Source organism: Zootoca vivipara, chromosome 6, assembly GCF_965207765.1.
Source record: "Zootoca vivipara chromosome 6, rZooViv2.hap1.1, whole genome shotgun sequence".
NCBI lineage: Eukaryota > Metazoa > Chordata > Lepidosauria > Squamata > Lacertidae > Zootoca > Zootoca vivipara.
The window spans coordinates 71,876,929-71,888,982 of NC_142589.1; the positions used below are offsets into that span (position 1 = coordinate 71,876,929).

Below are 12,054 nucleotides of genomic sequence, written 5' to 3' on the forward strand. Positions count from 1 at the left end.
CTTACTTGTTAAGCGACACGTGTACTCAGAATCGAGAGGATTTGCTGAACAAATTGGTTAAACTTCCTTGGGTTATTAGCCAAGCTCAGTATTTCATTTGCCAAAGAATGCATTTTTAAAATCTGAACAAAATGTTATTGGGCTTACCTACAGCTCCCAAAAGGCTCGTGGGAAATGTGTGCCCCATCCCATTAAAATTTCTCCCAGCCTTTATTTTTTTCCTCCTTAGTATGGGCTGTTGCTTTAATATTGAATCTAGAAGTTAACCTGGAGATCCAATATAGCTAATGGGATTGGAGCTGGCCAGATAAAAGTTTTTCCTAGAGGACAATGGGACCTGGCTCAGAGTTACTTATGAGTGAGAAGATGCCACTTGTTTTAAATCTTCTGCTTCAAACCAAGGAACTTGTCCACTCTAGATGCTTTACATTAGCCACATTTTATTATTCCAAAAGGAAAAAAGAAAGGAAAGCAAGACAGGCCTAAAGATTCAGGTTGTCACAATCTGTGGCTTGAACCACTAGTAAAAAGGGAACTGATTTGTGTTCCAGTTCTTTGTTAAGTTAAGCCCTGAACGTTGCCCAAGGAGCTTCACTATAAAACAGCACAATCTTGGCTTTAGTTATAAAGTCATTAGAGGGGTAACATTAAAACAAAATTAAACATTCACCATCCAGTTTTTCACTAAAGGAAGCAAGCCAATTCAAAAAGGCCTCCAGTCAAATGCATATGGCTCACATCTACACGACAAGTTTCAACCAGCTTCATTCTAGTTTAACTGTCATAGCTTTCCCCAAAGAACCCCGGGAACTGTAGGACAGAGCTCTGTTTGATTTGGTGCCGTTCCATACATTTGGAAGCTAAGCACCCATCATGTTCCACTACACGAGATCCGAAGAACTCTTTCAAACATCAGACTCAAAGGCCTTGATGAGGACACTATGAGCATCACCTGCCACCTCATTTAGGAAGCTGTAAAGCATGTAATAGGTGGTTCCAAAGGATATCCCTCCAGCTGTCACGGAGCCAAATACAGGGATTGTGCTGGCAAAGTACTCCACCAGCATCAACGCTCCTCCACCGGCTTTGGTTAGCATCTTCACCACGAGGTCCCTGGAGATTTCTTTGGCCAGTGGTGACTTGATCACCTCTTTAAGCTCCTCCACAGTCTTGCCAACTTTCTCAGCTAATTTGCCGAGGGATTCTTCGTCTAGGCCAAAGTTCTGACGGTATTCCGAAAGAGACTTAACCAGAATAGCTGTATCGCAAGCTACAGAGAGGCCTGGGATGGGCACAGCTGCTATTCCACATGAGACGGTAGCCAGCTTCCAGATTTGCTTCTGCAAGACCTCTTTCTTCTTCTGCAAGATGGCCAAAGAGATGTTTGGCAGGGCCATGAGGAATGCATGTCTCTTGTGGCTCGGCAGCTCCTTCTCCAGCGTCTCCTCAAGCTGTATAAAGTCATACTTGTTTAGTTCCCAGCTGGAAAGGAGGAAGACCTGGGGAGCAGCCACTCCTTCGGCCTGAAGGCACGCTTTGCAATTCTCTCGAATCTTCCTCAGTATCGCCTCCTCGTCGTAGGCTTTTGGCCGGCGCTTTTTGGTGGCCTCTAGATCTGAGTCTACCTTTGAGCGCACAAAATAGAAGCATTTGCCCAGCCGCTGGATTTCCTTCGCCAACTGGGCATGGTTGGACTTGAAGCGTTCTGAGGCAATGAGAATAAAGAAGTCATAGCGGGAGAAGTTGACCTGCTCCAGGTAAGTGCTGGACTGGAAATCTGGAGTGCCGATTCCGGGCAGATCCCACACAGTCACGTTGGGGTGCTTGGGGTGTGGATAAGGAGTGGGCACCATCGTGGTCTCTACAACCCCAGTGTCGGCAGATCCTTCGTCTTCATCCCCTAGGCCTCGAATGGCATTGACAAACGAGGACTTGCCGGCGCCAGACTCTCCCGTTACTGCAATGTCCAGCTGGGCATTCTCCAAAGCCTGCAGGTTTTCCAATATTTTGGATGCTGCTTCTGCCATTCTTCCTCCTTCAAGTGCGTCCCTAATCTCTTCGATGTCTTCTTCGGTGATGATATCATATTCTTCTGCATATGCAGAGGCTTGCTTTTGAGAATCCGGCGGCGGCTGAACTGCCATAGGATCGTGTCGAGGCCTGGCAGGAAAGGGAGAGAATGTAACACATAAGGAGACATTGAACAGGCTTCACTTATTGTGGGACAATGTGTTCCACATCTGAGACATCATCTGAGGAGATAGCATGAGACAGGGCACCTTTCTTTCATTTAGAGAGCCATGCAGCCAGCTCAACTCTGGGCTGGATATTTGGAGAAAGAGAAAAGGGGCCAACGTTGTCTTGAATAATGTTTATGTTATAAATAGGGCCTTATTCCATCCAAAATTTGTTATGTGAGAGGTTATCAGGATAGGGGAAATTAGAGCTGCCTGGCTCCGACCTCTGAAGCAAGAACCAATAGCCTGCTTCCCTTTTGTTTAGTCCACAGGTGGGGAACCAAAGGTCCTTGGGCCTCTCTATATGGCCCTCAGAACTCTCCTCAGGCCACACCCCTCAGCTGCCCTACACCTCCATGTTTTTTCTGGGTTTTGCCATTGAACTCTGATAATGCCTCTTGCTTGAGTACAGTGGTACCTCTACTTACGAATTTAATGCGTTCCGAACACACATTTGTAAGTCGAAAAAAATTGTAAGTCGAATACCATAGGAATGCATTGGGAGAAAAAATTCGAAAGTCGAAGCAACCCTATCTAAAAATTCATAAGTAGAAAAAATCCTATCTAAACCGCATCCAAGATGGCGGACGGAGCTCCATTTGTAAGTAGAAAAATTCGTAAGTAGAGTTATTTGTAAGTAGAGGTACCACTGTATAAGGAATGTGGCCACTGGCCCTCAAACTGACTTTAGAATCTTGACTTTCATTTTTCCCAGGGTGAAAGAGAAGCATCACATAAACTGTTGGTGTGTAGCCAATTTAAACACTTGCACTAGTGATTAACGCCCTAAAATGACTTAGGCCCCAAATGGTAGCCCCTAAATTGTGGAATCCCCTCCCTACAAGTGTGCGCCTAACACCTTCATTGTATCATTCCCGTTCAACAGTGTTTGCATCCTGAAGCAACACCTCCGGGTGTTTTAAACCGTTTCTAGCATTGTGTTTTAAATTGTTGCAATCCACCCCGGGGCCTTTATTGCAAAGGGTCAGGTGAGAAATCAAATTATTCTTATTATTCTTATTAATAAAGAATGAGCAGAACTTTAAGTTTCCATAGGAAAACGCAATGATTAAAAATGAAAAAGTTCCCCCAGAGAAAGACAGCGAGGTATGAATAACAAAATACTGTTTATACTCAAAGAACGTGGCTAAAACGCTCTTTGTCTGTTCCTTGATCTTGTAACCCCAGTGTGCTAGTAGTGAAAGTTCATTGAAGGAAAACACACCTTTTGGGGCTGCTCTTGCCAACCTCTGTTTCACGTCGTCTCTTGGCAGCCATCTTGGACTAGGGCCCAGGCCAGCAGGTGTTTGCTCAACAAAGCATCAGTTAGTTTGCACCTTTATAGTCTTAGTCAAGGGGAGTTCTCTCTCTCCCTACTTCAGGCCTGACTTTCTCCACCTGAAAAGTGCCACGGTATTTGGCTGACAGCGAACCAACAATTCACCCTATCCAACTTGGTCCTGGCAAGCTCCTTTTCATCCTTGCACCATTGCATCAGAAATGGCCACTACCTCTCTTCAAAGCATCTCAGTTCCTCCTCCTCTTCTCCTTTGCTTTAAATGCACATCCTCAAAATGCAGGCACCTGCTCACAGCCCAGCCTCTCAGCTTTATTCCCACACAGCCTAACCACTTCCTTTTGCTACTTCCCTGCTAAATGTTTTCAGAACCAACTTAAGGGGCCTAATTCACGCAAGGAGCTCTGGAGATGAACAAGTACTCAAGAGAAATGTTTCTCTCTCTCTCTCTCTCTCTCTCTCTCTCTCTCCCCCCCCCCCCCGAATTTGTGAACTCCAAGGAAGCTGCATGTTGGAAGATTTAGGGCAGAGAAAAGAAAGCACTGATTCAGGCAGTGCAGTTAAAACTATGGGCATGTGGTTGACCACGATAAATACAAGATGCTGGACCAGAGGTGAAAAAAGCTCTTTATTTAGCAACCCCCTCTTCTGCACACAGCTGCCTTTTCCCGACTTGAGACCATTGGCCGATTTGGATTAATACAGTGATGGCCAAACTCAGCCCTCCAGCTGTTTTGGGACTACAACTCCCATCACCCCTAGCTAACAGGACCAGTGGTCAGGGATGATGGGAATTGTAGTCCCAAAACAGCTGGAGGGCCACGTTTCGCCATCACTGGATTAATACTAATATTGTCTACAATGAACCAGCAGTGGCTCACTAAGATTCACTTCTTGTGATAAGGGAAAAGTGCACCAGAAAGTTATTTGCATAACTCTGCAAACAAATCAGAAGGAATTTCACTGACAGTTTGCCTTAGCACATACAGCACGTTGACCTTTAAAACACACACACACATACACACACACACAGTGAGAGCATTTCACTTTGACTGCCTTGTGAGATTCTGCTAATTTCACAAAAGAGGGAGCATTGCATTTCGGTTTTTGTTTGCTTTTAGAAAGAAAGGAAGGGGAAAAAATTATAGAACATTATAATCACTTACAAAATACACAGTACGTACTAATGCTGAAGCATAGTAATAGAATCTGGGGTGGACTTTGGTAATCTTTCGTAATTATGGCGTTCTGAGCAAGGCCAAAATTTTTGTTTGCGCAAGGCTACAATCCCCCCCCCCGGATTTTCTCCATTATGGATCTTCTCTTTTTGGGGGGGTAATAATTTCTATTAGTTTTCAATTACAATAACTCATTAAATGCCTCATTGCCCATACCAAATTATAATCCAATTAATAATGCCAATTGTTCAGATGCCAAATTATATTATTTTGTTGCCCCCCGTGCTAGAATTGACGATTTGATGATTTACTTTAACTCTGCACTCCAAAAACTTATAAATTCCAATACACACTAGTCAGAATAACAAGCCCTTATACCGCAGCTGCAATTTTATCGACTTCCATTCGCATTAACACATCAAATAATTTACAGTCCTATACCAATTATGGATCTTCTCAATTTTGGTCCTCCTTGGCTAGTGTTCTGCGCTGATAGAATAAGTTGTTGCTGTTGCTATTATCATTATTATTAAGAGTCCTGCTGCATCGGCCCAAAGTCCAATGCACTCTGCCATCCTGCATTCCAGTGTGGCTAAGCAGACGCTTCTCAGAAGCATACAGGAAGGCGAGAGCTATTTGCTTCCTAGTTAATACCTGGCAGCATATACAGTACTGCACTTGCCGCTGGAGATTCCCTATGACTAATAGCAATGCGTCTGTTGTCCTGCGCTCTTGTTTTTCAGCGTCGTATCCTGAGCCACTTCCTGCTTCTTAAGTACCTCCAACGCAGCAACAGTTTCCAAATATTTTAAGCCAAGGCAGCAACAGTTTCCAAACATTTTAAGCCAAGGGCCACCTACTGAAACGACATTCGCCCCTCGCCCCGCTCCGAAAAAGCAGAAACAAAAAGGCTTTGAAAAGTCCACGAACGTGCCAGAGCCGGGTCTTCGCTTTCCCCGGGATCCAGATGGATGGGAGGCTGGCTTTCCGAGTCAAGTGTGTGCGCCGCCGGCCCACATTTTCCTTCCAACTCCTCCCGCTGTATCCCGTCCTTTTGCAGGCGGGACTCTGATTGTCCTCCCGCGACCTCAGTGGCAGATTCGCAGCGATCCACCGGTCGGGAGGCGGGGTGGGCGAAGGGGATCTCTTGATCTTGCGGAGCCAGCCGCTTTGGGGGAAATCTCCCTTTCCCTGTAATCTGAATTGCTCGCGATCTGAACTCAGCTCTGGCTAAACTTTGGCCAGCCGCCCCCAGCTCCTCTCCAGCCCCCATCCACCCCACATACCTTTCAAGGCAAATCCGTGGAGATCCAGACGTTCAGCAGAGTGACCTAGGAGAGAATGTGGAGCAGATCGTTTGGAGTCGGGGGGGGGCACTGAGGGGGTTTCCCGAGGGGCCGTTTTGTTTTGCCCGCGCGCCGGCTCCAGAAGCGCCCTGATTGTACATGTACGATCTACTTTCGGTTTCCAAGCTGCTGATTGTTCCTTGCTGCCTCCTGGTGGAAGGAATGAGTTCGGACCGCAACAGAATCGCTATTATTATTTTTAAGCGAGGGTGGGGGTGGGGGTTAAAATTAAAATTTGCTGTGTGGTGTATATACAAAAAGGCGTGCGAAGTGTGCGGCCGGGGGCGCGCGCGGATAAATTTATTTATAAAGGCAGTAATCTAAGCAGGTAAAATGCTTTTAAATATTTATTTTTTATTTTTCAAGGGAGAGAAATGGCACGATCGCGACAATCGGCGAGATCACTGAAACGCTTTATTTCTTTATTTCCCCTGAACCGAGTAAGGGGAAACCGGCTTTAGGACCTGTTCGTTGCGCGCCGTTAGAGGCAGCACCGTGCGCCAATGTGGAGTCACATGCATTGCAGGAACCCGAAACTGAAAAGTTAACAAAGTAGGATTGTTCTCATTGAAGGAGAGGAGGACGGAGAAACGGCGGCGTGCGATATGTAAGTACTTCAGTCACTGAGAGGAGGCAGGTGCAATTTTTAGTACCGGTAGGAGATTTTTATTTCTTCCCCAGATGTTATTGTTCTAGGATCACAGTCCACACAGAAATGCAGGTGACTCTGCTGCTCATCCGGGTTGCAATCGTCTGGTTTATAACGTTAAGGACGCAGTGGTTCGTTTGGCAAGAACCAGAGGAGGATTTATTGATAGGACATGTGCAAAATAGAAACCGGAAGCTGCAACAGGAGCAGTTCTCTTCTGGGAAACAGTTTGGCTTATTGTAATAACAATTTTTAATTTATTTATACCTCGCTCATCTGGCTGGGTTTCCCCAGCCACTCTGGGAGGCTTACAGCACATAAAAAATAACAAAGCATTAGACATTAAAAACTTCCCTAAACAGGGCTACCTTCAGATGTCTTCTAAAAGTCAGATAGTCCTTGACATCTGATGGGAGGGTGTTCCACAGGGCGGGTGCCACTACCGAGAAGGCCCTCTGCCTGGTTCCCTGTAACCTTCACATTCTGCCGCAGTCTAGCTAGCCTTCTCCTCAATTAATTTGCCTGATCCGCTTTTAAAGCCATCTAAGTTGGTGAGCATCGCTTCCTTCCTGTGGGAGGGAGTTACATAGCTTAACTAGGTTCTGCATGAATAAGTGCTTGTTTTATCTGATCTGAGGGAGGGTTTCCTATAAGAATTAAGTAGCCACGCCCACTGTTGTGCATGGCAGGATCTAGAATGAATCTGGACTGAAAGCATTTTAGAGATGAACATGAATGAGAAAAACTAAATTTTTGTGGCACTAGCGGGTGAGCGTGTGCACAACATGAGGCTGCAATCCCACCCTCACTGTCTTTTGTAAGAAAGGATCAGGAATGTCACACATAATACAATGTGACATACTGTACAATGCCTGCATGCCTCCCTTTTTTAGGACCATTGCAAAATCTGTTGAGTTGCACAGCAAAGTTTTCAGTTAGAATAGATGATGCAAGCATGCATACGTTACATCGATATGCTCTTTATTTTCTCTCACACAAACACAGGTGGGAAAGCCTCTTTTAAGATGATGGGTGGCACCAGCTGTATTTTTAAATTTAAAAACTATTGTTTTGGATTTGCTGATCAATTAATTGTGAAGGCACCTTTCTAGCACAGTGGAACCTTGGTTCTCAAACTTAATCCGTTCCGGAAGTCCGTTCGACTCCTGAAACCGTTCGAAAACCAAGGCGTGGGTTCCGATTGGCTGCAGGAGCTTTGGACATTTGGTGTTCGAAAACTGGAACACTTACTTCCGGGTTTTCGGTGTTCGGGAGCCAATTTGTTCGTCAACTAAGCCGTTCGAGAACCAAGGCTCTACTGCAGGCATCCCCAAACTTCGGCCCTCCAGATGTTTTGGACTACAATTCCCATCATCCCTGACCACTGGTCCTGTTAGCTAGGGATCATGGGAGTTGTAGGCCAAAACATCTGGAGGGCCGCAGTTTGGGGATGCCTGCTCTACTGTATATCGATGGATGGCTTAATGGATTCACCCAGGTGATCAGTTGACAAAGGCTGCAGTCCTAGGCACCAGAGGTGGGGAACCTGTGGTTCTCCAGATACTGAACCTTTAACCTAAATTGTGGAAACAAAAACCATCAATGAATTCCACCTCCAAGCGCTGATGATATGTCCTTCTTTTTTAAGGAAACATGGCCTCTGTCCTCAGCACTGTCTTGCAATGGTCTCTCAGCATCGTCATCCCGTGGTTTACAGCTCAGCTCTGGAGATTCATGAACAAACTGCTGACCGTCGCGGTCGTGGTGGCGCTCGCTGTTCTCCTCTCCACGATGTGGCTAGCTGTGAACAAAGCGGATTATTCCCCCATGGGCACGGACCACGAGGTTGCCGTGACAACCAAGCAATTGTGGAAGCCCACCAGTGTTCTCAGTATCATGAAGGATGCCCTGTTGTACGTGGCTAACCTACTGCCCTCTTACGAACCACTGACAGTTGAGAATCTCCTAAGGCACCGCGATCGGCTGGATGGCGTCAACTACATACTCCAAGCCTGTTTCACCAAGGCCATTGATACCTTTCTCCAGGAGCCCTGGTCTGTGCAGCAAAATGCCCAGCTGGTCATCCAGTGTGATGGACCCCCCATAGAGTTTCGGTCCGGCAAGGGGGACTGCCAGATTTCTGTATATGTCATAAAGAAGCGGATCCAGTGTGATATCAAGGAGCGGACGGCCGAAATGTACCTTGCGAGGCTGGCCAATCACAAGGAGCCACTGAGCGTCGGAGACCTGCTGAGAGTGAGGCAGAGCTTGCGCTCCTGGGGGGTACTTTCCGAGGAACTAGGGCACTGCTTGGAGTTTGCCGTGGAAGAGTTTGCCAAGGAGCCGTTCTGTGTCCAGGACAATGCCTACATGGTTGTAGACTGCGGTGGGCAGGTGCTGAACTTCGCCTCTGGCGAAGGGGAGAATAAGATCAATATCTACGACGTGCGGGGAGGCCTCATTCACTACCGGATCAGGATCTCAGGTTCTTGGACCAGCATCGTGCGGTTCTTTCATGGGAACAAGGACCACGTGCAAACACATGCGAGGAAGCCTCTGCAACTAGAGTGAGATCAGTGCTAAGAAAGGAGCTTGCCTCTCCTTGTTTCTAAAAAGACTGGTTCACAGTTTCCCCTGGTTGTACATGAGAGAGGCAGAACATGTGCACATTTTTGCAAACAGTCCCCCCTCCCAAATTAAATGCATTTTGTATGTTGTTTTCACAAACTCATGGATTTTTATGCACGCTCAGCCATACCTTATGCATTTTTGAACAGGATTTTTGAGTTGGGGAAACTGCATTGATAAAATTCTGATAAGCACTGATTTTGAAGAATAGCTTCCTTTTGATCCATGTACTGCTAGGAAACTTCCAATCCAAGAGCCACATTTTCTCACAGGGAACCTTTGTGGTTGGGAAAACACCCCTCTGGCATAGCTGCCAAGTCTCCCGTTTTTTGCGGGAAACCCCCGGATTTTAATCCGTTTCCTGCTGTTATCCCGAATAGAAAAAAATCCCGTAAATCTCCCGATTTCCTACCTGCCAGGAGGCTTCTTATGCACATGTCTGGACATGCGCAGAACCGATTTCGGGTGCTGCTCTTCCCATGTCTGGACACTGGAAATTGGGCAGAGCGGCACTGGAAGTCGCTTCTACGCATGTCCAGACAGACTTGGCAGCTATGCCCTCTGGAGATTGGTGATGCAAACAGATTAGGAAGACTAGGTAGCTCTATGCCTATGGACCAACATGGATATCTTAAGCCCCAATTGCTTTTATTTGTTTATTTATTATTTACAACATGTATACAATACTCTAGCCAAAAAGGCTCCCAGAGCAACTTATATGATCAGGCTTTCAACCCAAAATAGACACAAGGAAAAGGGGTGGGGATGGTGGAGGAAGCATACCAGCACACTACAGTAGTTCTTAAAGTCCTTTTAAGGACTAGTTGGGAAGGAACTGGAAACTGTTCAGTAGGCCTGCTCATGGTGGTGGACCAATCAGAGCTGGTCTTTGAGCAGAGGCAGTGAAACAGCCCTCCTGTGCTTCTTCCCCTCTGCTCCACAGCCAGATGGAATTTATTTCAATAATGCAACTTATTATTTTTTATTTTTCTTTTAATTTTTACAAATGCTTTCTTTTGGAAATTCCACAGTAATAAAACAAATAGTTACAATAATACAAAAATAAACATCGCTATTGCATTTCATAAATTACATTCCTTTTATAATTGACCCACCTAACGACAAATAATTACAATTACAACAAATAAAAGCTTGACATATCTTGCTTTGCATGACATGCATCTATCTCATATATTGGTTTCACCTTTTAAGTTGCGTTACTGAAATAAATGCACTTTTTGACGATATTCTAATTTCCCGAGTTTCACCTGTAGACATGCCATTTCAAATTCATTATAAAATAACCATTAGAACATATCAGTTAATATCAATTAAACACAAGAAATTCCAGTACAGTACAATCACATATTAAGAATAAAAAAGTAGCCACTGCATCAGTTACGTAGGTTTCCTGCCATAGGTCTAAAACAGAGTCAGACAAGAGTCTTGGCTGGTCAAATCTCGTCAAATTAGAATAGTTTTGTCCTTGCTGAAAAGGAGCAGGCTCATATTTCTCAATAAATGAGAGAGAAGGCATTTGTTGTCCATCAAAGCATGATACGTTTGCTGAAAGGAATTCCTACACTCACTCTGGATGATTGATGGATGAGTTCTAGGTGTCATTGAGTTCTGTGGAATTAATTAGGCATATGCAACTGATCGCTCCTTGAAGCTGGCAGTACACTGGCATCAGCATGGCTTTGGGGAAGGCCTCTCACTGCTTAGCCAAATCGCATACATACCGTGTTTCCCCCTTTTTAAGGCGTAGTCATAAAATAAGCCATAGCAGCATTTCTAAGCATTTGAGAAATATAAACCGTACCCCGAAAATAAGCCATAGTGATAGGCGCTGTGCGGAAGAGATCACTGAGCTCCCCGAGTCAGCAGCAGCAACGCCGGCCGCAGCAGTGTTTGCTGAGTCCTTTCTTGCTTTTGGGACTTGGTTACTGTGCTGGCTTGGGATGGTGTGTGTGCAATTGCTGTTGCTGCTTCGTGTTTTTCAGCTGGATTCTCTGGGTTCTAAGCACTTTCCCCCGTTTGTTTGTGAAGCAGCACTCGGCTGCAGCCCCTGCCTCTCCCGACGGCTGCATGAATGCGAGGCTGGATTTGATCGCTATCTCCTTTTCCATTTCTTTTGTCTTTGAGCACCCGGCCCCGCCCCCTCTCCCCTTCGTGGAATGAAGAACGGAGTTTTAGCAGCATTTCCTCATTATAAAAAAAAGGTCAGGAACTTTTACTTTAACCTCAAAAATGGGATATTTCCTCTCTCTAAAAACAACTCTGACCTGAACACCAATATAACGGGGGTAGATCACCTCCAGTTTATAAATCCGCAAGTAGATCGCAGTCTCCTAGAAGTTGGGCTCTATACTTTGGCTGATTGCAAGCCTTTGCATCTTTAAAAAACAAAAACCATGCGCTTCTCAGTCTTAATTTTCCTTTAATTCATCCCCCTATACCCTCCTCCAACCATTGCCTCCTTCCATTCCTTACCCCCCTCCCTCTCTCCCCACTTCCCTCACTCCTGTGCGATCTCATTTAGTCATATACTTGCTTTTTCTGTTGTGTTGTCTATTTTATATTTAATATTATTACCCTTTATGATGTTATTTTTCCCCTTGCGATAATTATTTATTTTTTATCTTTAACTAACTTTCCTTTCCATATTTTTCCATATATAACTCAACACTTTCCCATTCCTTCTTAACTCTTTGGATAG

General features: G+C 45.3%; 2 protein-coding genes across 7 annotated transcripts; one reads left to right on the forward strand and one right to left on the reverse strand.

The window, feature by feature from the left end:
- Positions 1 to 423: 423 nt before the first annotated feature.
- Positions 424 to 6,140, reverse strand: IRGC (immunity related GTPase cinema). 6 transcript variants are annotated; one of them, XM_035119081.3, is made up of 2 exons: positions 5,999 to 6,140; positions 424 to 2,160 (listed from the first exon to the last, which is right to left on the reverse strand). In XM_035119081.3, exon 2 carries the CDS (start codon positions 2,142 to 2,144, stop codon positions 906 to 908), a length of 1,239 nt encoding a protein of 412 aa, XP_034974972.1. In that variant the 5' UTR covers positions 2,145 to 2,160; positions 5,999 to 6,140; the 3' UTR covers positions 424 to 905. The 6 variants fall into 6 exon arrangements, with proteins under 6 accessions (XP_034974972.1, XP_088527319.1, XP_088527318.1 ...); XM_088671193.1 differs by lacking the exon at positions 5,999 to 6,140 and adding an exon at positions 5,647 to 5,791; XM_088671192.1 differs by lacking the exon at positions 5,999 to 6,140 and adding an exon at positions 5,643 to 5,752.
- A 21-nt stretch (positions 6,141 to 6,161) lies between these two features.
- Positions 6,162 to 10,871, forward strand: LOC118086966 (uncharacterized). Its single transcript, XM_035119089.3, has 2 exons — positions 6,162 to 6,665; positions 8,356 to 10,871. Exon 2 carries the CDS (start codon positions 8,361 to 8,363, stop codon positions 9,276 to 9,278), a length of 918 nt encoding a protein of 305 aa, XP_034974980.1. The 5' UTR covers positions 6,162 to 6,665; positions 8,356 to 8,360; the 3' UTR covers positions 9,279 to 10,871.
- Positions 10,872 to 12,054: the final 1,183 nt, after the last annotated feature.

Bases quoted from the DNA above. Each gene is read 5' to 3' on its own strand.
- IRGC (XM_035119080.3), bottom strand. From the start codon at position 3,515: ATGGCTGCCAAGAGACGACGTGAAACAGAGGTTGGCAAGAGCAGCCCC. The intron at 2,161-3,462 runs GTGTGTTTTCCT...CTTTCCTGCCAG, and splicing joins GGCAAGAGCAGCCCCAAAAG to GCCTCGACACGATCCTATGG.
- LOC118086966 (XM_035119089.3), top strand. From the start codon at position 8,361: ATGGCCTCTGTCCTCAGCACTGTCTTGCAATGGTCTCTCAGCATCGTC.